Here is a 25985-nt window from a genome sequence, read left to right as displayed (position 1 = left end):
TGGGTCATTGCCTAAAAGTTGGTCCTGTCCCCTCATGGTAAAAAAACAAAACAAAAAACAGCCCAGAATCTCTTGCCTCATAGATACCCAAGATATAAATCAAAATCAAACATGCCTCAATATATACTAAAGGCCATAATACAAGGCCACACAAGACATACCTCATCCCCTTCAGAGTTCCAGACATTACTGATAGTAACCAAGACACATATTCCACTTGTCAAACTACACAATGATGGGCTCTTAGAAAAGGCATTCAACTGAATTTTTACCTTTCCAGCAGGTCCCAGTTTACTGAGATATAATGGTCCCTTCAGATAACTTGTTTTTAAACTGCAGTCTGCAAATGGACCCCAAAATGGTCCCTATCTTGCCCCAGACTTATTCTCTCTTAATTTAAAGCTCCTTGGATCACTCACACCTTATACCAACTAAATAAACAATTTTCCAGTGCACTTTCCTATCTTTATTTATTTTTTTAAATATATGAAATTTATTGTCAAATTGGTTTCCATACAACACCCAGTGCTCATCCCAACAGGTGCCCTCCTCAGTACCCATCTTTCCTATCTTTAAAGAGGGTAAGCCTAGCCTCTTTGTATGTGAAAACTCATTATATATGAGGCCCTTTGATAATGCCTCCCCTATCTTTAAGGATTTTCAATCCTGCCTCCATCCCATAAAGGCAAGAGGCTAGACTCCCTTGGAGAGGCTATGACAACCTCTTCTGCACGATCTTCTGGGGCCTGTTAACCACAGATTTTCTGTCAAGTCAGACATCTGCTCATCCCATATGGGACATTTGAGCCAGAACTTCCACCATGCAAAAAACCTTCAATATTCAGATTATAAAAAGATGGGTAATTCTTCTGGGATCTCCCACCAACCTCCTCAAGGACAGAAAAATTAGTTGTCCAGGGCCATTTCCACAGACATTGTGGACTACTAAGGGAGACAGAAAATTCCAGTTTGAAAATGAAAATCACATTGACAATAATAAAATCCATACTCTGTCCCATAATGATGAGATCAGACACCCCCTTCTGGTAATACTGCACTCTGGAGTAAAATCGGCAGCAGGCGATAAAAGCCCTTCAAGTGCAACTGCACTCCATCCCACTGGCCACTGGTCTTGTCACTTTTGGTCTGAGCGTTTGCTCTGCTCTGCAATCCGGAGGCCCCAGCCCTCCAAATCAGTCACTGTTTCAACCAAACAGAGCAAATGTTGAGGCCCACATGCCATCAGGTGTGGCTCATGCAAAGCTCTGCGGATCAAAGGCCCCGCAGCATGCCCGCCAACAGTCGAACCGACACATAGAACAAAAGACCCATAATGACTGGCTAAGGTTGAGGACCTGCATGCACTTTAACGCTGCAGCTCCAGCAACCTCCGCCGTGGATATTTTGACTAGGAAACAACATGAGACTGTATTAACGACATGCACCGAAATCAGGCCATAAAATTTAAAATCTATTTGCTGCAGAACCCCTCTCTCATCACCCATCTGGGAAAACCCTTGGACTGCTGGGGAGTTTTTAGATTTGGTCACCCTCACTTAGGGGTTTGATTGAGCCAGCTGGGTTCTGGTACTCTAGCTCAATTACAGCAGTATCGTGGGTGCTGTCATCACTTTTGCTAGCCGTACACCCACAAAGCCCCTGCACTTAAAAGCCCTTGTACTGAAAAGATACTTGTAAGTTAAGCTCCCAGGCCCGACACTGCCTTCACATTCTACAAGCAGCTAGTTGTAGGAGGAATGTTTATACCCTTGACGCCAAAAAAAAAAAAAAAAAAAAAAAAATCCATTACAGTAGCCGATATCCTGTGATCAGTTTTGCGAATGTAAAATTAAGACGTTTTTATGAAAACTATTAGAATTAGTGACTTTAAAAGGATTAAATGGTTGATCAGATTTTCAGGATTTTACACTTGAATTTTATAGTTTCTATTCTCAGAAAATAAAACTCTCAAAGAACAAAAACACACAAACAAGAAACCTTGACCCATACCAGTGTGCATGGGCATCTACTTGGAAAAGGATACACCAGTCTCTAGTCCCAGACCGCACTGCTCTGGCCCAGTTCACCACTACAGAGGACATTGCCTCAGACACCATGACTCCCGTCCAAATCTCCGTGCTGAAGAGGACTGTACCTCAGGCACTGACACTACCAGCCAACCAATGTCCATGGGCTGTGTCTGCTAAGGTACTGACAAATGAGATGCGTGTCACTCACTGCTTTTCCTAACAGTAGGGATTCTGCTATGCTTCTTGATCTCGCTATTTACTGAGCCCACGATCCTAGTGTACTCTCTGCAACCCTCTGCGTTGCAGTGAATGCAAGTTTTTTCTTGGCCAGAGCTGTAAATAACAGAGTTCTGCCTTTTATCTCTCCGAGTGTTTTTGTGTCCCATCAACTTTAAAGATGAGTCTTTAAATCTTTTTCTTTCTTTTTTTTTAAGTTTATTTATTTTGAGAGAGAGAGAGAGAGAGAGAGAGAGCGAGCGAGCATGTGCACACGTGTGAGCAGGCAGAAGAGGGGGAAAGAAAGAATCCCAAGCAGGCTCTGTGTTGACAGTGACAAGGGGCCCAACCTCACTGTTCCTGTCAGCACAAAGCCTGATCCCATGAACTCTGAGATTGAGCCCTGTGTCACTGTCAACACAAAGCCTGCTTAGGATTCTCTCTCTCCGTGTCTCTGCCCCTCCCCCATTTGTGCTTGCTCTCTCTCTCTCAAAATAAATAAATAAACTTAAAAAAAAAACCACACAATTAGCTGGGGCGCCTGGATGGCTCACTCAGTTGAGTTTCTGACTTTGGCTCAGGTCATGATCTCACAGTTCATGAGTTTGAGCCCTGTGTCAGGCTGTGTGCTGACAACTCACAGCTTAGAGCTTACTCTGGATTCTGTGTCTCCCTCTCTCTCTGCTCCTCTTCTGCTCACACACACTCTTTCAAAAGTAAATAGACATTAAAAACAACAACAATTAAAAAAAGAAGGGCCTCTAAAAATGATCTAAGTTTCCACTATAAGGGGAGAAAAAGAGCAAGTTAAACCCAAATAAGCAGAAGATAACAAAGAGTAAGATCAGGAAAAAAAAATGAGTAGAAAATAGACAAATAAAAAAACATCAACAAAACCAAAAGCTGGTCCTCTGTGGGGAGAAAGAAACTCTAAAGTTACTTCAGCCAGACAGATTGAGGGACAAACAGAAAAGAAACAAATTTCCAATATCAGAAATGGAAGAGGTGGCATCACTACAAATCCTACAGATTTTATAAAAGATAATAAATAATTTTCCACCAATAAATGTATTCCTTGAAAGGCAAAAATTATAACAATCGGTTAAAAAAGAAACAGAAAATCTTAATAGCCCTAGGTCTGCTTGGGATATTGAATCTGTAAATATCTCCCCAAAAGAAAACTCCATGCCCACATGCTTTCACTGGTAAATTCTATCAAGCATTTAAGGAAAAACAAAAACAAAAAAAAAACCACACCAATCTTACAAACTCTTTTAGAAAAGGCAAAAGGAAAGAACATTTCTCTTTCACATTATTTAGTCAGCATCACCCTCATAAACATTACAAGAAAACTACAGACTATTCTTCATGGAAACAATGCAAAAATTCTTAACAACAACAACAACAACAACAACAAAGCAACAAAGGAAACCAAACTTACCGATTTCAAAATTTATTAGGCAACAAAAACAAAGGCAGTGTGATACTGGCATAAGGACAAATATATCAATGGAATAGAATGGAGGGTCAAGAAATAAAACCATTTGTTCACTGCCATCTGGTTTCTGACAATGGTGCCGAGAATATTCAATGGAGAAAGAATAGTCTTTTCAACAAATGATGCTTATCAACAAACCAATGATACACATGCAAAAAATAAAATAAAATTTGACCCTTACCTTGTACCATACACAAAAATTAACTCAAAATAGGTCATACACCTAAATATAAGAGCTAAAACTATAAAACTCTTATGAGAAAACATAGTGGTAAATTTTCATGACTTCTGCTTTGACAAAAGATTCTTAGAAGTGACACTAAGAGCACAAGCAACAAGAAAAAAAAAATTGTACTGAATCAAAATTAAAAACTTTTGTGCTTCAAAGGCTACTATAAGTGAAATGACAATCCACAAAATGGAAGAAAATATTTGCGAGTCATATATCTTCATATATCTGATAAAGGGCTTTTTACCTAGATAGAATACTTAAAAAAAAAAAATTCTGCAACTCAATAACAAAAAGGTAAACAAAGCACAATTAAAAAAGTGGGCAAATGATCTGAATAGACATTTCTCCAACAGAGATGTACAAATGACCTATAAGCAAAGGAAAAGATAGTGCAATTAGTCATCAGGGAAAGGCAAATCAAAACCACAATGAGATACCACTTCATACCCACTAGACTGGCTAGAATAAAAAAGTCAGAGAAGCATTGGCAAGAAAGAGGAAAAAGTCTGAACCTACATATGCTGTTGATAGAAATAGGAAATGAAGGGCGCCTGGGTGGCTCAGTCGGTTGAGTGGCCGACTTCGGCTCAGGTCATGATCTCGTGGCTCGCGATTTCGAGCCACGCATCGGGCTCTGTGCTGACAGCTCAGAGGAGCCTGTTTCAGATTCTGTGTCTCCCTCTCTCTCTGCCCCTACCCACTCGCATTCTGTCTCTGTCTCTCTCAAAAATAAACATTAAAAAAAAAAAAAAAAGAAATAGAAAATGAAAGTGGAAATACAGAAAAAAGTCTGGCAGTTCCTCAAGCCATTAAGCATTGAGTTACCATATGATTCAGGAATTCCACTCCTAGGTGTATACCCAGGAGAAATGAAAACATATTCCCACATAAAAACATGTACAGGGATGTTTATAACAGCATTATTTATAAAACCAAAAGAGGAAAACAAAATTTCCATCAACTGATAAATGGATTATGTGTGGTATATCTATACAATGGAAAATCATTCAGCCATAAAAAGAAATGAAGTACTGATTACATGCTACAACATGGAGGAAACTTGAAAACATTATGCTAGAGAAAAGCCAGACATAAAAGATAACACTTGATTTCATTTACATAAAATGCCCAGAACTGCCAAATCCATAGAGACAGAAAATAAATCAGTGGAAGCTGAGGACTGGGGGAGGGCCAGGGAAATGTGGGAGGAGGTGACATTTAAAGAGTACAGGGTTCTTTTTGAGGTGATGAAAATATTCTAAAATTGACCGTGACAATGGTTGCACATAGCTATGAAAGTACTAAAATCACTGAGTTGTGAAAAAGAAATCCTTAAAATTTTAGTAAGCCAAACCTAGCTGTATCTATCTATATCTATATCTATATCTATATCTATATCTGTAACTTTATCTATATATCACAACCACGTATGAATTCTCTCTAGTATGCAACACCCTATTAACAGAATGAAGGGATCATCTCAACAGATGCAGAAAAAGCATTTGATAGAATTCAATATCCATTTGTAACAAAAACTCTCAGTACACTAGGAATAGATGGGAACTTCCTCAACCTCATCAAGGGTATAAATGAAAAACTCAAAAGTGACATTATCCTTAGTGGCAAAAAAACTGAATGCTTTTCCCCTAAAATTGGGAACTATACAAGAATATCTGCCCTGACTACTCCTATTCAACATTCTGTTGGAGATACTAGCCAATGCAATAAGACAAAGGGGGAAATAGGCATTTAGATTTGTAAGGAAAATCTAATGCTACCTTTGTTTCCAGAAAACATGATGGTGCACATGGAAAACAGAGGCATCTACAACAGAGTCAATACAATTAATAAGTAAATTTAGCAAGGTCAAAAGATACAAGAGTCAGGCATCTGGCTGGTAAAATTGTGGGGCATGAGACTCATGATCTCGGGGTTGTAAGTTCAAGCCCTACATTGAGTGTAGAGATTACTTAAAAATAAAATCTTAAAAAAAAAAAGATACAAGGGCTAATATACAAAAATCAATTATGTTTCTATGTACTGGCAATGAACAATAAATACCATTTATAATAACATCAAAAATATTAAATACTTAGGAAAAAATTTCACAAAAAAATGTGTTATAATCTACACAATGAAAACTGTAACACAGTGCTAGAAGATATTAAGGAAGGCCTATTAAATGAAGAGAAACACTAATTATGGATTGGAAGATTCAATATTCTTTGTAAATATGTCAGTTCTCCCCAAATTTAATCTATATATTCAACACACTTTCATTCAAAATTCCAGCATACTTTTTTTGTCGAAATTATCAAGCTGATTTTAAAGCTTACATGGAAATGCAAATAAGTGAGATTAGCCAATATAATTTTGAAAAACATAAATGACAAATGGAGGAATTGTATTACCTGATTTTAAGACTTAATATAAAGATACAGTAATCAAGATACCACAGTGTGGTATTCGTGAAAATACAGACATAAAGATCAATGGAACAGAACAAAGTCCAGAAATAGATTCACAGATATAAACTGATTTTTTTTAAATGTTTATTTATTTTTGAGAGAAAGAGAGACAGCATAAGCCAGGGATGGGCAGAGAGAGAGAGAGAAAGAGAGAGAAATCCCCAGCAGGCTCCACACTATCTGTGCAGAGACTGATGTGGGGCTCAAACTCATGAACTGCAAGATCATTCATGACTTGAGCAAAAACCAAGTCACACACTTAACTGACTGAGCCACCCAGATGCCCCTGTAAATTGATTTTTTAAAACAAAGGTGTTGGGGCACCTGGGTGGCTCAGTCGGTTGAGCGACTGACTTCGGCTCAGGTCATTATCTCACGGTTTGTGAGTTCGAGCCCCGCGTCAGGCTCTGTGCTGACAGCTCAGAGCCTGGAGCCTGCTTTGGATTCTGTGTCTCCCTCTCTCTCTGCCCCTTCCCCACTCATGCTCTGTCTCTCTTTGTCTCAGAAATAAATAAACATTAAAAAACATTTTTTTAAATAAAAAAAATAAAGCAAAGGTGTTAAAGTGATTTATAGGAAAAAGATAGCCTTTTCAACAAATAATACTGGAAAAACTGGATATCCATATAGAAAAAATATATCTCAACCCTTAGTTTATGCCATACATAAGTCAACTTGAAATGGACTTTATGTAAATGTAAAAACTAAAACTATGAAAGGCCTAGAAGAAACAAAGGAGAAAAACCTGTGACCTAGGGGTAGGCAAAGATTTCTACCTAGGACCAAAAATACCCCTGAACTTTCAAAGAAAAAAAAAATGATAAACTGAACTTTATCAAATTTAAAACCTATTTTTCAAAAGACACCATTAAGACAACGAAAAGGCAAAGCACAGACTGGAAGAAAATATTCCCAGTATATATCTGATAAAGGACTGGTATCCATAATACACAGAGAGATCTTACAATTCTCTAAGATAAAAAGCACAGTTAAAAATGGGGTAGATAATATCTGAAGACATAATTCACAAAGCTTTATCAGTGGTCAATACACGTATGAAAACATGCTTAATATCCTAGGTCAACAGGGAAATGTAAACTAAAGCTACGAGATAGTTCTGTACACCCATCAAGGCGGCTGAAATTAAAAAGACTGACAATACCAAGTGCTGATGAGTCTGTGGAGCAATTTTTACCCGTTACGTTGCTGAAGCAAAATGGTACAACCACTTGAGAAAACTCTGAAACAGGAAACTGGTTAAACACACTTTTACTATACACACACACACACACACACACACACACACACACACGCCCTACACTGGATGAAATGACTTGATATTCTTACAAGTATGTGCCTATAATTGAATCTCAGTTCTACCACTCACTATATTTATGGTCCTGGGCAAACTGTTCTTTAGTTTCCACACATATACAACAGGAATAATAATAGTACCTACACCTTAAAAAAAAAAAAAAAAAAGTACCTTCACCTAAAACATAACCTTGTGGAAATTAATTAATGCATGTAAATTACCTAGTAACAATGCCTAGCCCATGTAAGTGTTCAATTAACAGTAATTTCTGTGATGACTTATACTCCTATTTAACATGCGTGACACACAGTAAGCAGGTAATATAATTCCTCTAATGTTGTTATTTATGTTTTTCAAAATTATTTTTGGCTAATCTCACTCCTTTCCATTTCCACGTAAGTTTTAAAATCAGTTTGATAACTTCTACAAAACAGAATGCTAGGATTGTGAAAGAAAATGTGTTGAATACACAAACTACATATGGGGAGAACACACATAAGTTACCTTATTGAGGCACCAGGGTGGCTCAGTTGGTTGAGCATCGGACTCTTGGTTTCGGCTCAGATCATGATTTCACAGTTCATGAGTTCGAACGCTGCACTGGGCTCTGCACTGACAGCATGAAGCCTGCTTGGGATCTTCTCTCTCCTTCTCTCTGCCCCTCCCCTGCTTGTACATGCTGTCTCTCAAATAATAAATAAAATTTTTAAAAATATTTATTTATTTTTGAGAGACAGAGCATGAGTGGGGGAGGGACAGAGAAACATGGAGACACAGAATCCAAAGCAGGCTTCAGGCTCTGAGCTGTCAGCACAGAATCGTACGTGGGGCTCAGATCCACAAACTGTGAGATCATGACCTGAGCCGAAGTTGGATGCCCACCGACTGAAACACCCAGGTGCCCAGGCTAAAACTCTTCTAAACCCTTCTCGGAGGTGACTCTCTAGTTAACAGAATGAAAACAAACTTCTGTAATATATAATATTAATAATACTGAGATTTCACAGCTTAACCAGGACAGTTCTGAAAGCTCTGGATAAAAGCTCCTAAAGCTGACAAAGAAGTCCCCCTTTGCCCATTCCTGAGTGGTTCAACTATATAAAGTCATTAACCACTAGTTAACTAGAAAATCACACTAATCAGAGCATCTCACCCGCGCTGGCAAAAGATGGGGTCTCTAAAACCGAAATAACATGTATTTGAGCAGTGATGAGGAAAACTCTATTACCCATAAAAATGCCTGCTGCTCTTCAAAGAGCATTTGGTCCTGTCTACTCTGGGCTCTATGTCTATAGTGACTGTCAATGCCACCTGTACATATGAATCATCTCGGAGAACATTTGTGGAAAAATATGCCTAGGCCCCAGCCACAAATGTCTGGGGGTAGGGCCCAGGCTTGACAACTAACCTTACCCCACTCAGTTAGATCTCCAATTTTGTCCAGTCAGCAGTTGTACCAGTTCATTTCTCTATTTAACCAGCAACCTTTACAAATTGAAATACTCAGTTGTAGAGTTGAGAAGGGCAGAAAAGGTTATGAAATCCAGAGCAATACAGAAGTGCCAGCTTCCCAAAAGGCCGAAGACCAGGGTACTGTGCCTGCCCACACCACCCAGAAGTCTTAGCATTCTTATGAGCACAACCATATCCACCCACAGACATTTACAAGAACTTCTGCAGAGACTCCTTCTCAAATCAAAAGGTGGCCTCAGAGCGATCCCTCGTTCCATCTTTCCCTTTATATGAGAATTCAAACTGCTGAATTATCTAAGAATCTAGACCTTTTGGATTATTATTCACTGCTGCATACAAAGGAATATGGAAGGCTTTAAGAGGTGGTATTCAGAATTCACCCTGAAGGGCTTTCCTAGAAAAGATGCCTTAAAAAAAAAAAATCTTAAAAGTCTGTGAGCTTAGACGTTAACTCTCTAACACTGTAACAGAGCACAGTACCCAGCTACCAAGGTGAAGAATCGTCAGATTTATTTCCTAGGAACAAAGACCAAAAGGCTGCCTTTAGAGCTCTAAACCTAGTCAACGATTTTGGATTTAACACCAGAAAGGGCTGGAGGACTAACATCTAAAAAGCTGGAAACAAAGACACATACACTTCCAGGTGTGGATTTTTATTTTCACAGAGACAACAATGCCTTCCCACATACAAGTATTTACAAAACCCAACTGATTCACCAATCTAGAACCTGGGTTTTTTCCAGTTCTCAACATAGTTGGGAACATGGAAACATTAGTACCCACACAACTCCCAGAGGTGGGATTTATCCACCAAATAGTGCAGATTACCTACAAGTGCACTTACCTGCACAACTCAGTCTAAAAACCTCAGTGATACAAACCTCATGGCCAAGGTTTCGTTCATCTATTTGGTTTCATACCATGCAAACCTGAACAAGTGTGCTGCTACACTAACCTGAAAATCAGCTCTCATTTTACAATTAAAAAGGTTCTCAACGCTTTAGCAACTATACAGAATAGGAAGGTTTATTTCAAAAAAGAGTACATTTTTTTAAACCAGGATACACAGATGCACTTAATGTAACAGTACCTTCTGCAAAAATAGGTTACATAATACTCAGAAATGCAAGGAACAATCTTATTCTCTAAAAATTAGACAGCAGACGTTTTAAGCTTCGACAGCCTTCAAAATGGAGGCTGAAAATGCTTGGTGACAAGAAGGAACTCTAGAGCCTGACACCACAGAGCTAATGCTGCAAATTAAACTACTACCACACAGCTGCAAACTACTCTTTATATTCACACAGAGTTCAACAAAATGGTTTTGATTCCATCCTTTCAAATGTGTCTTGGTGCTGCAAGAAAAAAAGTTGAATGATACACAAAACTATTAAAAGTTACAACGGAACTATTTAAACATCTTCTCCAAAATTGAGAAAAGCAATCATGTTAAATTTTAAAAAAAGAGAAAAAAAGAAAAGTCTGACAAAACTCTCAAGCAAGTCAGAGGTCCTCTTCGTAAGTAGTCAAGTAAAGTTTACAGGAGATTTCAATAAATTATCTTGAAACCATGGCAGAGAGCTAATTTTCAGAATCGTCGTGGAGGTCCACCCTTAAATGGCTTAAATCCGGAGCCACTTCCTCTTGGCATGGAATTGCCACTGATTTGTACAATTCTATTAATTGGGGATGCATTACTGAAAAAGGTTTAAAAGAAAAAACTGTCAAGAACAAAAGAATAAATTATAGCTAATACCTATAAAGTGCTTATCATTTACCAGGCACTGTTGTTCTTTGTACTTTACCCATATTAAATAACATTCTTTTCAACAGTTCTGTGAGGTAAGTACCATTTACAAACTCCTCTTTATTGATGAGGAAACTGAGATCTGGAGGCTAAGTGACTTGCTCAACGTCACAGCTAATAAATGGGGGAATGAGGACTTAAACTTGGGCACTCTTGGGGCGCCTGGCTGGCTCAGTTGGTTAAGCGTCCGACTTCAGCTCAGGTCATGATCTCAGTCTGTGAGTTCAAGCCCTGCATCAGGCTCTGTGCTGACAGCTCAGAGCCTGGAGCTTGCTTCAGATTCTGTGTCTCCCTCTCTCTCTTCCCCTTCCCCGCTCATGCTCTCTCTCTGTCTCAAATATAAATAAAAACATTTAAAATAAATAAATAAATAAATAAACAAACAAACAAACTTGGGCACTCTTGCTTCAAAGTCCCTTCCTCAGAGTAAGCCATTTACTGGTATGCACATGAATGGAACAGAGCAGCACCCCTCAGAGTGTGGTCCCCAGATCAGCAGCATCAGCATCAATGAGGAACTTGAACCACTGAGCTACAGGATATTGTCACAGCAATATTTTTGGATTCTGGAGGAAGGTTGATTTTTTATATGTTTAATGCAACATAGTAGGTACTAATGAGAGACTCAAGAAAAAAGGCACACCAAAAAAACCTACAACCAATTTGGGAGATAAAAACCGATGGTAAAACGCTTTAAGTAGAATAAGACCAAAGCTTGTGGCTTTGGAACCAAGTAAATGGTGTATGAAAACATTTCTAACAGTTAAATTTGTAAATAGTATGCGTAACAGAGAAGGAAAAAGACTAATTTGAGAAGCTCAGATAGAAGCTGAAATGAGGAAGAAAGCATAGCTACTATAACTCTTCTTTAAAAACAGAACCACATTTACATATTTATGCTAGGAATGAAGAAATGTAAAGATGAGGCCCAGTCTAGGTGAATGAGATGAACAGTGGCACCAACAAATTAAAAGAAGCTAGAGACGACAAATGGGACGTGAAGATCTGAAACAGGAGAGGAATGAGTTTGCCTGTGACCCTGAATTTAGAGAGAGAGCAAAGTATTTACATAAAGATTGTAATACAGAGCTAAATATAGAGTGGTGTTTAAAGTTCAACCATCTGAAGGAGCCGGCAAAGGAAATAAAAAAGGTGAGGAAAAAAATATGATGCATTAGAAAACATGTGGGTCACACAAAAAAGGAAAAGCAGCAATGAGAAACAGTGCTTAACTGCCAAGGAGCTCAAGAACTCAGAAAATAAAGAGATATAGATTAATCAAGAAAAAAGGCATTGGTAACCTTTAGACCCAAAGACAGAAATGAGTGATGACGCTGTGCAGGCCCAAATATAATAAACACTCACTCAAGTCTGATGGTAGAAGTGACCAACAGAATAGCAGTAACTGAGATCACCGAGTCAAGCCCCCTCTTCTAAGACAGGGGAATGGGAAAGAAAGAAGGGCAAGGAAGACCGGGAGAGGCCAAAGACTTGCCAGCTGAGGGGCCACGATGGATGTTAGTGCACAGGGAAAATGAAGCTCATCTCTTAGAATATACACAGGCTTTGGGTTAGTTAACTATCCAAAATTTTTGCTAGACCTATTTGAAAAGGAAGGAAGCAGAATATATTTTGTTTCCTCTTCCTTTCCAGAACTTTTAGGAGTGACAGGCACTGAACAAGATCACGACTCCAACATGAAGTTAATGTTCATCATCTACTGGTTTCTAAGACACACACGTACCTGTATCTCGATCCATATGGCAGAATGCCAATGTAAACTAACAAATTACCATTAGCTGCCCTATATAAAATCTCTGGGAGATTTTGAGTTAATATGGAGAAATGTTTGGGCAGGGCAGGGCTAGGGCTGTTTGTTACCAGCTGCAATTTAATCTCTCAGAAATTATTTTGCCCTTTAAGGAAAGGACAAAAATTTGGATATATGCTGCCAGAAAAGTCTTAACCGAATAACTACTTACCTCGCATGTTGGGTTATCATGCCCGCTCCTGTCCGGCCATCACCCATTCGCCTTGCATCGTGATAGCCAGGCCCTTGAGAAGGTGGACCATGCCACTCTTTCCTTGGTCCACTTGTGTCCCGTCCATGGCGTTCAACCACATGTCGCTCTTCAGGATAGTGCTAAAGAATCACATATTAAAAGAAAGGTCATGATACCCTCAGCCTCATGCCAACTCACTATGTTGGTGTGCTCTTAATGTCGGAAGCAAATCAGTACGATGTCTGAGAAGAAAACTGGTGAATAATACAAGAGGATATGCAAAGGGTTTCCAACTACTTCATATTGAGAAGCTGCTCGGGCTTCAGGGTAGGGTCAGGGGGCAATGATTCAGCACTGTCATTTCTATTTCCATACCTTCTAGCATGCATGTCCTTCATGACTTCGAGTATTTCTAGATATGCATATCATGCATTGATTTATAGGTATGTAAGAAGGCACAGTGAAAGGTCAAAACCTGAAGACAAATCAAGGTGGGGTATATGCTCAACACTCAAACAGCACGGAGACACGCGAATCGCCGTCTTATTTCACACGGTACTCATCAATGCTATGACTCTTACAAGGTCTTACATACATGATGAGAAAAGCAGAGTAGTGAACATAAAGAAACAAAAGCCACAGAACTAAGGATCCAAGAAAAGCAGAGTCAAAAGTGACAATACTTAGTCTACAGAAAATAAAGCTGAAGGTACTCTACATAGGTGTAATACTGGCAGAACATACATTATGAAAAACAGAATTGTCAAGGCAGGGACAGGATCTCCTCCTCAGAACATCTTTTCTGAATGGACATCTGAATACAGGGGCTATTCTGTGAGAGTGCCTTCCTTAAGTGTTACTCTAAATAGGGCAGAATGTCTGGATTATACACCCCGTCTTGAAAGTTATGTTCAGGGCAAAGAAATCAATGAACTGATCCACTGAACATTTCAACTTACTTAAAACATGAAAGCTTATAATGCACTCCCAAATCCATTTCATAAGTGCTCTGGATGAAATGGAAAGTGTATAGTGGTATAGCTAGAATGTCAAGGGATTAAAAAAATTTCCAGTCAAGTATACCGCTACAAAATCGAATATGTATTCAAATACAAAACAGAACTTCATACTATAATGCAGGTTGAAGAATGGACACACACACACATTTCAGAATTCTTTTTGTGTGTAATTTAGGAAGATTTTCTATTTGCGCTACTGTCAACTCATATGCCAGTATTTCATCAATAGAATGCTTTCAGATTTGTTGAAAGGTCATTTGAGTTGTTAAGAGATGAAGGTACTTCGCTTTGGCCAGGTTCATTAACTTCCAAAATAATCAAGTCAATAAAGTATCACAAGAATAAAAAGCAATTTAAAAATATGAAATATTTCACCCACCTACCTTTAGAATTAAAAGAAAAAGACACAAAAATTATATCTCAATTCTACACTATAAACTACTGAATGAACAAGGAGAGGACTGGACAAAAAAAAGGAAAAGTGAAAGGGAAACACAAGTAGAGGCCAAAGATTTTTGCATCTAGTATGAAAGCCTCAATTTCTTAAAGAGAAATAAAACATTCCTTCACTAGGAAGGCTCATCTATAAAATTTAATAATGCTCAAATTTCAGTAGGAATTTTAATAAAAATGGCATCAGACTTTCAGGGCTAGTATCCTACTTCTTTGTAGTGATGTTCAATTACTGACAGTAAAATATGAAAAATTTTAAGATCTTTGATAGAAACTAGTCTCCCAATCATTCTAATCTAACTAATCCAGGCTTCATCAAAATTTTAAGTCCTTGGGGCACCTGGGTGGCTCAGTAGGTTGAGCGTCCAACTCTTGATTTCAGCTCAGGACATGATCTCACGATTCCGAGAGTTTGAGCCCCACCTTGGGATCTGTGATGACAGTATGGAGCCTGCTTGGGATTGTCTCCTCTCTCTGACCCTCCCACGTGCTCTCTCTCTCAAAAATAGACAAATAAACGTTTAAAAAAAAAAAACTTAAAAAATTGGTCCTCTGAATTTATTACAGAAGAGTGGACAATAAACTCTCAAGCACTTACCTGTGTTCCACTTCCTCGGTCTGTGATTACGCCTCTGTCTCCCTCTCTGTTTCCATAGCTGGAAGCACTGCTGCGATTCCCAGGGGGAGCCCCTCTCACACTGTGTCCTGATACTTCCCTCCCCGATCGTTCTGGCCTTTCAACTCTGTTAAACAAAACCCAAAGATATCTACAATCAAAATTCTTTTATACCTTAAAAAAAATTTTTTTTTAATTTTTTTAGGTTTTATTTATTTAAGTAATCTCTACACCATGTGGGGCTCGAACCCCCGACCCTGAGATGAAGAGTCGCATGCTCTTCCAACTGAGTCAGTCAGATGCCCTAACATCTTTTTTCCCTAAACCCAAATGCGTTATGTACCACCAGCTAGACACTGAAAACTACACAAATACCTTGCTTCCCGTTTGTCAGTGGACATGCCGCCATCACTTTTCCAGGTGGTTGGTCTGGATGGATTGGGCCCTGCTTCTCGAGGATGTCTAGGGTGAGTGATATCAGGCCTGTCATGGATGATTACCGTTCTCCTCTCATCTCGTTCTCCCCGGACTTCTCTCCTGTCCGTTTCTCTAAGTTCATTTCTTGGTGGTGGAGGCTCATTTCTTCTGGAATCACTGAAATTTTTGGGATACCTTTCAAAACCTGGATCTTCTCTTCGTGCAGTAGGACGTGTTTTCTTCCCTTCACTTTGACCAACAAAGCGTTCTCGCCTGGTGATTATCCAAAACAAAGAACACAGGTCCTGAGACGTACTTATTTGGCTCTATTTTTCTTAATTTTATTTGCATAACTTACAAAAATTACACTTCTTTAAAAATTAGCTTAAGGCAAAGCCACCAAAAAAGCCACAACTATTATTATAATCAATAACTTATATTCTTTTAAAATGAGCTAAATGTTTGGCATGAAAATTGTTTTTTAGCATCTGGGGGAAATTACATCAAACACTCTAGTGACTACCAACCTGAAGGATGTCATACTGTTCTTAACAGTTGAGGCACATCCAAAGCTAACAGTATTCCCACGTAGTTTTAAACAAAGTTAAAAAGATAAAGCCAATCTACCTGACCTTGTTATAGTGGCCTAGTAAAGCTTTTTTTTTTTTTTTTAATTTATTTATTCAAGCAATCTCCATACTCTGTGTGGGGCTTGAACTCACGATCCCAAGATCAAGAGTCACATGCTCTACCATAGACTGAGCCAGCCAGGTACCCCAAACTAATTTTGAACATTGAATTCTAGCTACATAAATTAATTATGTGAATTTATTAAATTAATGAAAACAGAAACCAAACACACAATTTGTTCTGAACACTCAGGCCTGACCTGTTGTACTTAAGTTTTAATAGAGAACCAAACATATCATTAGCAAGGCTCATGTACCAAATACAGTAACTTTCAAAAAGGCATCTACCTTTCAAAAGATGATGACTGTACTGTTGAACTCTCAGGAAACCTGCTCCTCTCTCGGTGATCAAAGTCATTAAATCTGTTCTGCTGGCGAGAATAGTCAGATCCATGGCTGAATCGTGCATCTGTATCTAGAGACAACTTTTTATTCTCGCTCCAGTAAGGATCATCTCGCCTTGAAGAGAAATATTTGCTCATTTATATAAATTAGTTTTATAATAAACCAACAACACTTATTTGGAGTCATACATACCACATGCTAGGAACTGTGGACACAGAAGGCTAATAAACTCAAGACACAAAACACTGTTACAAGAACAAGCTAGCAAAGAATTAATTATCAGACTGCATGAAGTCCTATAGTGTTAGAGGAAGTTCACAGGCGAGGAAATAGTTGAAAAATGGTCTGTTTTAAAATTCGTAAATGGAAAAAACAGATACCATTTTATAATAAAATTCTAACAACGTTTTCAGTTATGTTTAACTTTGGAAGTTACACAGGTAAGTCCCAAGCACAATTCATTCATTCCATGTATTTTTCAACACAACCAACTAAATCTCATAGAATTTATGAGATAAAAAATTAAATAACTATATATATTTTGAAAACTATTAAGCAGCATGAACACAGACAACCCAAGTTTGTAACTTCCATGTTTATCTGCATTAACCTGTAAGAATTTTCAAATGGGTCTGAGTTTGAGAAGCATCACGGAAGCCCAGTATAATCATGTATTTCCAGTCATAATGGAAAAACATGTGCCATTAGGAAGGGAAAGGGAAAGAGAGCAGACTCTTCCTACTTGACAATGCATTGGATCCACTCCAGTCCTGCAAATATTCCCATCCCTACTGATCATGACCTTTTATTCCAGTGACAGTTGCCTGTAGTTTCTAATTCCCTGGTCAGTCTTAGTTTAAAAGGCATAAGGTAACAAATGTAACTGTTAAAGAAGAAAGCAGGCAACTACCTATGATCTACATCACGTGGGCGTTTCAAAGAATTCCTTTTTTCTTGTTCATAACGAAGCTGCTGCTGTTGCCTTCTCAGTTCCTCTCGTTCTCGAGCAATACGTTCAGCTTCCTTACGACGTTCCTTCAGACAACACAGAAGGAAGAACCAACCAATGCAAAATGAAAACATAAGGTAAGTACATGCGCAACCTTGTTTTCATCCTGTCATTAAGAAACCACCATAGGCAAGTACCAGGCAAAACACATACCTGGGACAAATACATAAACAAAACTGACTTCAGAAATCAGAAATCAGTAATCTAGACTATGGCTATTGTTCTGCAACATTTAAAAATAACAGAGATTGGGTGGTGAAAGCTGGCAAGTAATTGGGAAGGTCAGATTCAGTTTCATCATTTGATTGAAACAAAAGCACCTAAAGGGAATTAGAAATAAAGTTCTAAATATGTATGGAAACTAAATGCTTTGATGCAGTTCTGCAAAGAGAGGCATTATTTCCTTCCAGCCTTGGGAAATCATTCCCACTCTAATATGTAAGGAAATAAGTTATGATGTGCTGAGACTGGGATAGTGACAGAGCCTGGATTACAACTACTCTGGACTCAGAGTCCTATGCTCAGACTATTAGGCTGCCATGATATTGCAGAGCTCGAGTTACTACCAATTGGCCAGAACAAAGTCACTGCTAAATGTATTTTTAACTAGCACCTAACTGATGGTTATCTTTCAGGGGCACTCAATAAATGCTCATCAGCTGAACTCATTCTATAGAAGCTTTACAACAAGTAAAGCAAATTTTAGGGCAAAAATCACAGGGTTTGAAAAAGGTCAGTTATTTAAGATGAAAAGATTTTCTGACTGCACCTGTTCAATACGAATGCGTTCCCTTTCCAAGCGTTCGCGTTCCATTCTCTCTCTCTCTAGTTTTTGCCTTTCAATTTCTAGGCGCTCTCTCTCTCTCTGTAAGCGTTCCCGTTCTTCCCGTTCACGAATTATTCTAATGCGTTCTCGCTCTCGACGCTCTCTTTCTGCAATCTCTCTTCGTCTAACAAAAATCAGTATTTAGAAATACTTAAATTATGCTAGCACTGTGTGAAAGAGAATAGCTTTTGAGTTTGAATTTTTCCTTGTGGTTGGCAAGTTTAAACTTCAACTCAATCTAAGTAGTTTTAATGTAATTGGAAAGAGAACTCAAAATAAAACTTTAAACAGATTCCAATGCTGTCACTTATTTATTAAGATTGTCAACTGAGCAGCTGAATTTTATAGAGTAGTTGCCTCTTAGAGGATTCCTGTTTAAATAAAAATCCCACTATAATAATAGCCCATTAGTTAATCAACATTTTAATAAGGACGTATTCTACAAATATGTTTACAAAACTACAACTTCTGTTTTTGACAGGAAATTTTCCAGTAGCTAGTATGTGTTCTATCTCCTTAAACAAAGTAGACCTTATTTTGGTGACTTGGGATCATATCCATCAACATGAATTATAGCAGATGCTATATATAATAAGATGGTTGCCCTTAAGGGCTTTTTTGCTGTTCACTAGCCCGTGATTCTTTGAGTCAGGAGGCAGTTCAAATGTTTGCTGAACTTAATGAAGATAACGTATCGGGACTTTTCACATTTCTGTCATCCCCTCACTCTAAGGCCCTCAGTGTGCTCTATCAGCATGTCTTCCTCTAGCCACCCAGTGGTTCTCAGTGGGTCAGTACTGCTCCCATGGAAATCTGAGGGGCATTTTAAATTATCCCAATGACCATCGGGGCCATTAGCAGCAGCACTGAGTGAATGGGGACCAAGGATTCTAGATAGCTTACACTGCATGGAATGGTCAGATAGTTCAGCACAGCAAAAAAATCTGTCCAATATTCATTATACTTTCAAATGTCATAATGGACATTCATGTCATTAAAACAAAACAAAATCACCTTTAAAAAAACTGGAGCCTAGAATTTCACTCATTGTGAATACATGCTAGGTTGGTTGGTTTGCATGGTTGCGTGGTTGCATGGTTGGCATGGTTTTATATACACTAAAATTTCCAGGAATGCAACTCCATGTCAATTAGAAGGAAAATTATACTTTAAGACCTTCACCAAGAGTCGTTCACCATTTCAGAAATCATGTTGTAATGCCAACACCACTCCTGGCATTTGACTTACCAAAACGACACACCAATATCAGTCTGCATTTGTAGCTGTCACATTCTCATTGAATCTAAAGAGGGTTGTAAACATCTGACTACTTCATTAGGTCTTCTAGAGAGTCGTGCCTAAACATTCATATCTGGAATATATGCTTCATTATAATTTACTTTTATTTCTCCTTTGTATTAGAATTAAGGCATTATATTGGTTTTTTGGAAATTATTTGCATAGGCATATAACACATTTGTAGGCCTATTATGCATCAATTACATTTCAGCAGAGTAAAGAGGACGCTGCAACTTTTTTTTAACATAACAGGGGTGCTGGTCTGATAGGCATGAGAATCCCTGCTCTAGCAGCTCCCACGCTCTCCTCCTAATCTGTCATCTAAATAGGAAGCTCAGCATATTAGGACTTCATCAAAAAAAAGCAAATGGATTCTGAGCAATGCGAGGATTATTTCTCTCTAATAAAGTGTGTGGCAATCACAGTACTATTTAAGTCATCACAAGTGTCTGGTAATTCCTGACGCTCCTGTGAACGAATAGATGAAATCCCATGATAAAAGACCTCTCAATGAGACAGGTTAATATTTGGAAATTTATATTATAAAACACTATCACAAGAATATTTTAAGTGGCATCAAAAAATTGACATATGAAAGCAAACTGGCATTCATGGCAAACTGTTGAGATAGATACTGCCACTAAAAATTGAAAATGTTTTGCTTTGTTCTCTGTTTTAAAGAGAATGCTTGCTTTGAGACAGAGCGTGAACACATTAAGGTTCACAAGGCAAAATTCCTTCACTTCCTTTCAATTTCCAGAAATCTGGTTTATAACTAGTGTTAAAGATGTACCTACAGGCAAAGACAGGTATAAAATAGACACTTGAGAACCTATAGATTACGTTGAGGCTATCTTATGTCACCATCATTTTTTCCTTTAAAATGTTTTTCATGGCGGCAGCTTTGGAGTGGAGGAAAGAGCATTGGACTTGGAGTCAGAAGACTTGGGTCTGAGTCCCGACTCTGCCACTCATTAGCCATGTGGCATTTGGAAGAGTCTTTGAGCCTCTCTGGGCCTCCATTTTTTCAATCAGATAATGGGCACACCTAACCGTACAGAACAGCTGAGACAGAGAGAAAAGATGTAAAGGTACTTGGTAAATTACAAAATGCTATGCAAACTTAAGAAATCATTAGGTTTTACTGCATTTCTTAAAAGCGGCAAACAGCTTTCTTGGGAATACAATTTCTAGGAATCTGGTTTGTAACTAGTGTTAAAGATGTACTTATAGGTAACAACAGGTATGAAAGAGACACTTTTCCTACCTTCGAAGTTCCATTGCTCGTCGCAATCTTTCAAAGCGAACTAAATGCTCTCTTAGTCTTTGTTCCTTCATCTTTTCAAAAGGCAAGATGTCTTTCCTTCTATAGTCTTTGTCCCTTTTTTTATCTAGGCTAGCTCTCTCCTTTTCCTTGCTTCTTCCATGAATCTATAAGAAAAAAAGTGTAACAGGACCAGAAGTTAAAATAATGTGGAGTTTTGGTTTTCAAGTTTAGCTGGTCATTTAAAAAGCTTTAAAAGAGTAATGACATTCTATTTTTCTTGATTTTCAAGTTATAGAGATACCGAATTATCTTCTTTTGAAAACAGCAGAATAGTACACAGCAGCCCTCTCAGAGACTTACTTTCTCATATCTTCCTCTTCTTGATGGCCTACAATGATCTCCTTTAGTTTGGTCTAGTATTACCATATGTCCTGGACTCTTTGAACCTAAGAGGAAAAAAAAATTACATAAACAAATGTCTAAACACTATCTCATTTAAAAAGACAGTAACTATCATGTAAAAATGCTGAAATCTTAGATAGCCAGATATTCACAACATAGTGCATGAAATAAATAAACCTACTTATTCTATGAGAACTTAATTGCAAATAGTCTTTAAAAAGAGCTCAACCCACAAACATAATTACTTTCAGTGATACCAAAAGATCCCAACTCTTATGGAAACCAATTTGACAATCAATTTCATATTAAAAAAGAAAAAAACAAAAACAACAAAAGATCCCAACTCAGTCACACAGCTATCAATGACCATAAAGGGGCTTAGATGGAAGAACACACTTGTTTCCCAAGAGTACAAAAGAAGACTTCCCCTTCTACCACAGTGACACCTAACAACGAAGTTTAAATATTTATCTGGACTGGGATCTCAGGTTTTCCCTTCCACTGTAAAAATGAAATGGTAGAAAGCATTAGAAAGGGATTGAGAAGAAAGATACATAAGCATACTTATTCGCTTCTTTTCTTCACTTTTTTTCATCGACTCTGAAGTTTGGCCACTTGATCCATTATCATTCTTCTCATCTTTACCTTCTATTTTCTTAGTATCCTTGCCTTCTTTTTTTTCACATTTCTCAGATGACCTTTTCTCTTCTTTTTTCACAGAGGCTTGTGTCCTGATCATACCACCCAGGAAAAACACGTAATGAGAACTTTTGCAGCAATTTTCCAAAAAAGTCTAGTGCTTATCAAAAAAATAAATCCTTACTTGCTACTTCTATCACTCATGTTTTTTTTGTCTCCAGAACTTCTTGAACTACTCTTTTCATCATTTTCTTTCTTCAATTCTTTCTTAGAAGGATCACCTTTAACCTGAAAGGTTTAAACAAGAAAAAAAAAAAAAAAATCAGTATGTTCTAAGGTTATGTTTCAGATCACAAAAAAGTATGCTTTGGGGAGCAAATGTGGAAAAAACAGAAGTAAAAACATAAAAATAATACTTAAAAACTACTCCAAATTCTACTCTCTATGGGTGTAAACTCTTTAAATTGAGCACTGCTAGCCCTCGAAGTAACCTCCGTTTTATATACATTTAGGCAAGCTTACTTTTTCAACAGAAATCAGCTGTCCATGCAGCTCAGTGCGATGAAGATGTGCAATACATCTGGATACCTCTGTGCTTGAAGACATAGTTACAATGCCATAGCACTTTGCCCCAGGACTTCGAGCATTTGTAACTACCTTTGCACTCAGAACCTAGAATATAAAATAACACTTGACAAAGTTTTACAACTTTACCACAACATACATTTCTGAATAGATCAAACTTCAGAACTAATACTAATCAAATAAAAGGATATATTCAGGATACATGAATTTGTGATGATGGATACATTTTGGATATATATTATTATTTTGGTTCATATTCTCGTGATCATTATCTACTTTGCTTATAATACAAGTACTCAGTAAATATCCAGGGGAAAAATCTAAAGCATCAAAAACCGGGCTCCTGGATGGGTCAGTCGGTTAAACGTCCAACTCTTGATTTCGGCTCAGGTCATGATACCACAGTTCGTGGGACTGAGCTCCATGATGGGCTGTGCGCTGATACCACAGAGCCTGATTGGGATTCTCTCTCTCCCTCTCTCTTTCTCTGGCCCTCCCCCACACCCTGTCTGTCTGTCTCTCTCAAAATAAACATTTAAAAAATAGCGTCAAGGGGCACTTGGGTGGCTCAGTCGGTTAAGCATCCGACTTCGGCTCAGGTCATGATGTTGCAGTTCCTGAGTTCCAGCCCTTCCCATCGGGCTCTGTGCCGACAGCTCAGAGCCTGGAGCCTGCTTCGGGTCTCCTTCTCTCTCTACCCCTCCCCCTCCTGCGCTCTGTCCCTCTATGAAAATTAATAAACATTAAAAACAATAATAAAAAATAGTGTCAAAAAGCAATTGTAATCTACTTGTTTTGTGTTAAATTTTTCAACTCTATAGCCAAAATACAGCAGTCACATCAATGCAATAATGACACAATTAATGAAAGCAAAGAAATTAATATTCTCAATTGCATTTGGGCCAAACTTCCCCTATCATAAGCCCACCCTGAATCTCTTAGAGGAATAAAAGAGGTAATTTTCTAGAAAGTTTCTAAATGAGTGTTAACAATTTTCTCCAATGAGTTAAGTAATTTCAAAAAATGAATAAAGAACCATCCACATATAAAAAAGCAGTCTTAAAAACACACCCTACAAAAACATACTCTAAAAAGATACACTTTGAGCTTTAAAAATACACACCAATATAAAAGTGACAAAGAATTTCAATTCTATCAAAGTCAAGAGAAACAGGGATGGATGAGTAGGAAGAAAAGTGGCAGTACAATCTAGTGCTGAACAAAAAGAGAGACAGACATAATGCCAAAACGAGATGAACAGGGAATTTAGGAGGCTGGGTGGTGTGGATGGCTGGAAACTATCAGCTTTTATCTCAAGTCTGGGAAAGGCAGACTTGCCCCAACAACAACTTGGTTTTAAAGCCCAATGTCTTGTTATAAAAGTACACGGTGTCCTTATATAGTTTTAGTCCTAAGAAATGCCAGCATTAAAAAACTTTTTATATCTCTAACAATAAATTACTGAAAACAAAATAAAAAATAAACCAAGGCTGATCACAGGACTACAGTTCTCAGTGTTGTATATCTGACACCTATAAGAAACCTTAACACTCAGGCAACTCTATATCAGAAGAAGAAGAAAAAAAAGACTTCTGAAATCAACAGAATAGATTTTTCTAACATTCATGAATGGTTATTCACCAATATTGGTCATTAATTTAACAAATATTTCAAAGCCTACCGCATGCACTTAAAGTATAGCAGACGAAGTCCCTGCTATCAAAGAGACTACACTGGAGGGGTGCCTCCAGTCCAACTCTTGATTTTGGCTCAAGTTATGATCTCACAGTTCCTGGGACACAGGGATCGAGCCCTGTGTCACGCTCTGCGGGGACAGCACGGAGCCTGCTTGGGATTCTCCCTCTCCTTCTCTCTCTGCCCCTCCCCCACTTCTGTGTGCATGCTCTCTCTCTCTCAAAATATACATTTAAGAAAAAAAGAGCTTACACTGGAGTAGATTACATATGACATATAATGAAAACAAAAATATAAGGCAAAAAGGAGTGAGTGCCCTAAGGGATACAAATCGACTACAATGCAATTCAACAACTATTGAGTATTTAATGCATTTAATTATTGGCCATTCTTCTGTTAGATCTTCCCTTTATATGCCAGTATATATTTTTCTGATGAACCAACCACAGTCGAGCCTCCCCTTCTGCTCTCTTGGCAACTCTTCCATCATAGCACATATCACAACTTCTGATGAAGGATATTTTCACCAGTTTTACATTTTTTTCCACTAATGTACTGGAATCTGTATGGTGACAGGTGTATCAGTTCCCACCCCCACCAAATTCTGTATCCCATTGTCTAATATTTTCCAAATGACTAGATTAGCCTTAGATACTCTAGTTCCTAGAAAAATCATGATGAATGTGATGAATAACTCAGTCCTTGGCTGAAATGGGCTTAAAATATGAGCTTTTAGGGGCGCCTGGGTGGCTCCATCAGTTGAGCGTCCGACTTCAGCTCAGGTCATGATCTCACAGTCTATGAATTTGAGCCCCGCATTGGGCTCTGTGCTGACAGCTCAGAGCCTGGAGCCTGCTTCGGATTCTGTGTCTCCCTCTCTCTCTGCTCCTCCCCCACTCATGCTCTGTCTCTCAAAAATGAAAAAACATTAAAAAAAAAAAAGAAAACTATAATATGAGCTTTTAATACAAAGATCCCCAGGCTCAGAGTGAGATTATAGGACGAACTCTACGTTACCACAGAATTCAATAATTATGCTTAAACCAGTCCTAAGAAAAACAAAAAAAACTGGAAGGTTTCATATAATATTGTTTTGAATATAATTCCTTTCAAACAGACACACGAGAAAGATAGATAAACAGGTAAAAGCAGCGTACCTTTCCATATTTGCCAAAAAGGTTCTTCAAATCAGCAGCTTTGGTATTAGAAGAAAGTCCACTAACCCAGATATTTTTAGTTGAGCTTCCACTGCTACCACTAGTACTACTTGTACTGCCTAGAACAAATTTAATATCAGACATTTTAGTATCTCCACTGGAATTTTTTTTAATAAAATGATTAGATCCATCTTCTTTCAAAATTATACAATTATCTTTTGACGTAACTAAATCTAATAGCACAACCTCGCTGTATCAAAATCCTATGAATTTGCTATTATTAAAATCAAACACAATAGACGATACAACTAGTGAGGAAACAAATCTGAACATCTGTATAGTTTCTACTGCATGCGTTAAACTGAAGTGGGTAAAAAATCAGTTACAGGTCTTGACTTTGACTGTTAAGTTTAATAATTTATACTCTACCACTGCAATGAATATAGACAACTGGAAAGCAGTCATCTAGAAATGTACAGATTGCTTAATTACCCACATATGTCCTGGGCTTTAGATCCTGAGACA

At 38.0% G+C, this 25985-nt stretch overlaps 1 protein-coding gene across 2 annotated transcripts in view; it reads right to left on the bottom strand.

Annotated features, from left to right (window-relative positions):
• Positions 1 to 9869: 9869 nt before the first annotated feature.
• SLTM (SAFB like transcription modulator) overlaps positions 9870 to 25985 on the bottom strand; it is a 45381-nt gene continuing 29265 nt past the window's right edge. For both annotated transcript variants that reach the window (XM_047864056.1, XM_047864057.1), the window contains exons 9-21: positions 25461 to 25579; positions 22546 to 22695; positions 22208 to 22311; positions 21949 to 22115; positions 21343 to 21428; positions 20983 to 21146; positions 18360 to 18540; positions 17492 to 17616; positions 16525 to 16695; positions 15506 to 15820; positions 15113 to 15257; positions 13022 to 13182; positions 9870 to 10929 (exon numbers count right to left, since the gene is read on the bottom strand). In XM_047864056.1, coding sequence (XP_047720012.1) covers positions 10821 to 10929; positions 13022 to 13182; positions 15113 to 15257; positions 15506 to 15820; positions 16525 to 16695; positions 17492 to 17616; positions 18360 to 18540; positions 20983 to 21146; positions 21343 to 21428; positions 21949 to 22115; positions 22208 to 22311; positions 22546 to 22695; positions 25461 to 25579 — 1997 coding nt within the window. In that variant the 3' untranslated portion in view covers positions 9870 to 10820. The remainder of the gene's footprint in view (positions 10930 to 13021; positions 13183 to 15112; positions 15258 to 15505; positions 15821 to 16524; positions 16696 to 17491; positions 17617 to 18359; positions 18541 to 20982; positions 21147 to 21342; positions 21429 to 21948; positions 22116 to 22207; positions 22312 to 22545; positions 22696 to 25460; positions 25580 to 25985) is intronic.

This window comes from Prionailurus viverrinus, chromosome B3, assembly GCF_022837055.1.
Source record: "Prionailurus viverrinus isolate Anna chromosome B3, UM_Priviv_1.0, whole genome shotgun sequence".
NCBI classification, from domain to species: Eukaryota; Metazoa; Chordata; class Mammalia; order Carnivora; family Felidae; genus Prionailurus; species Prionailurus viverrinus.
This window is presented reverse-complemented; position numbering and strand designations above follow the sequence as displayed.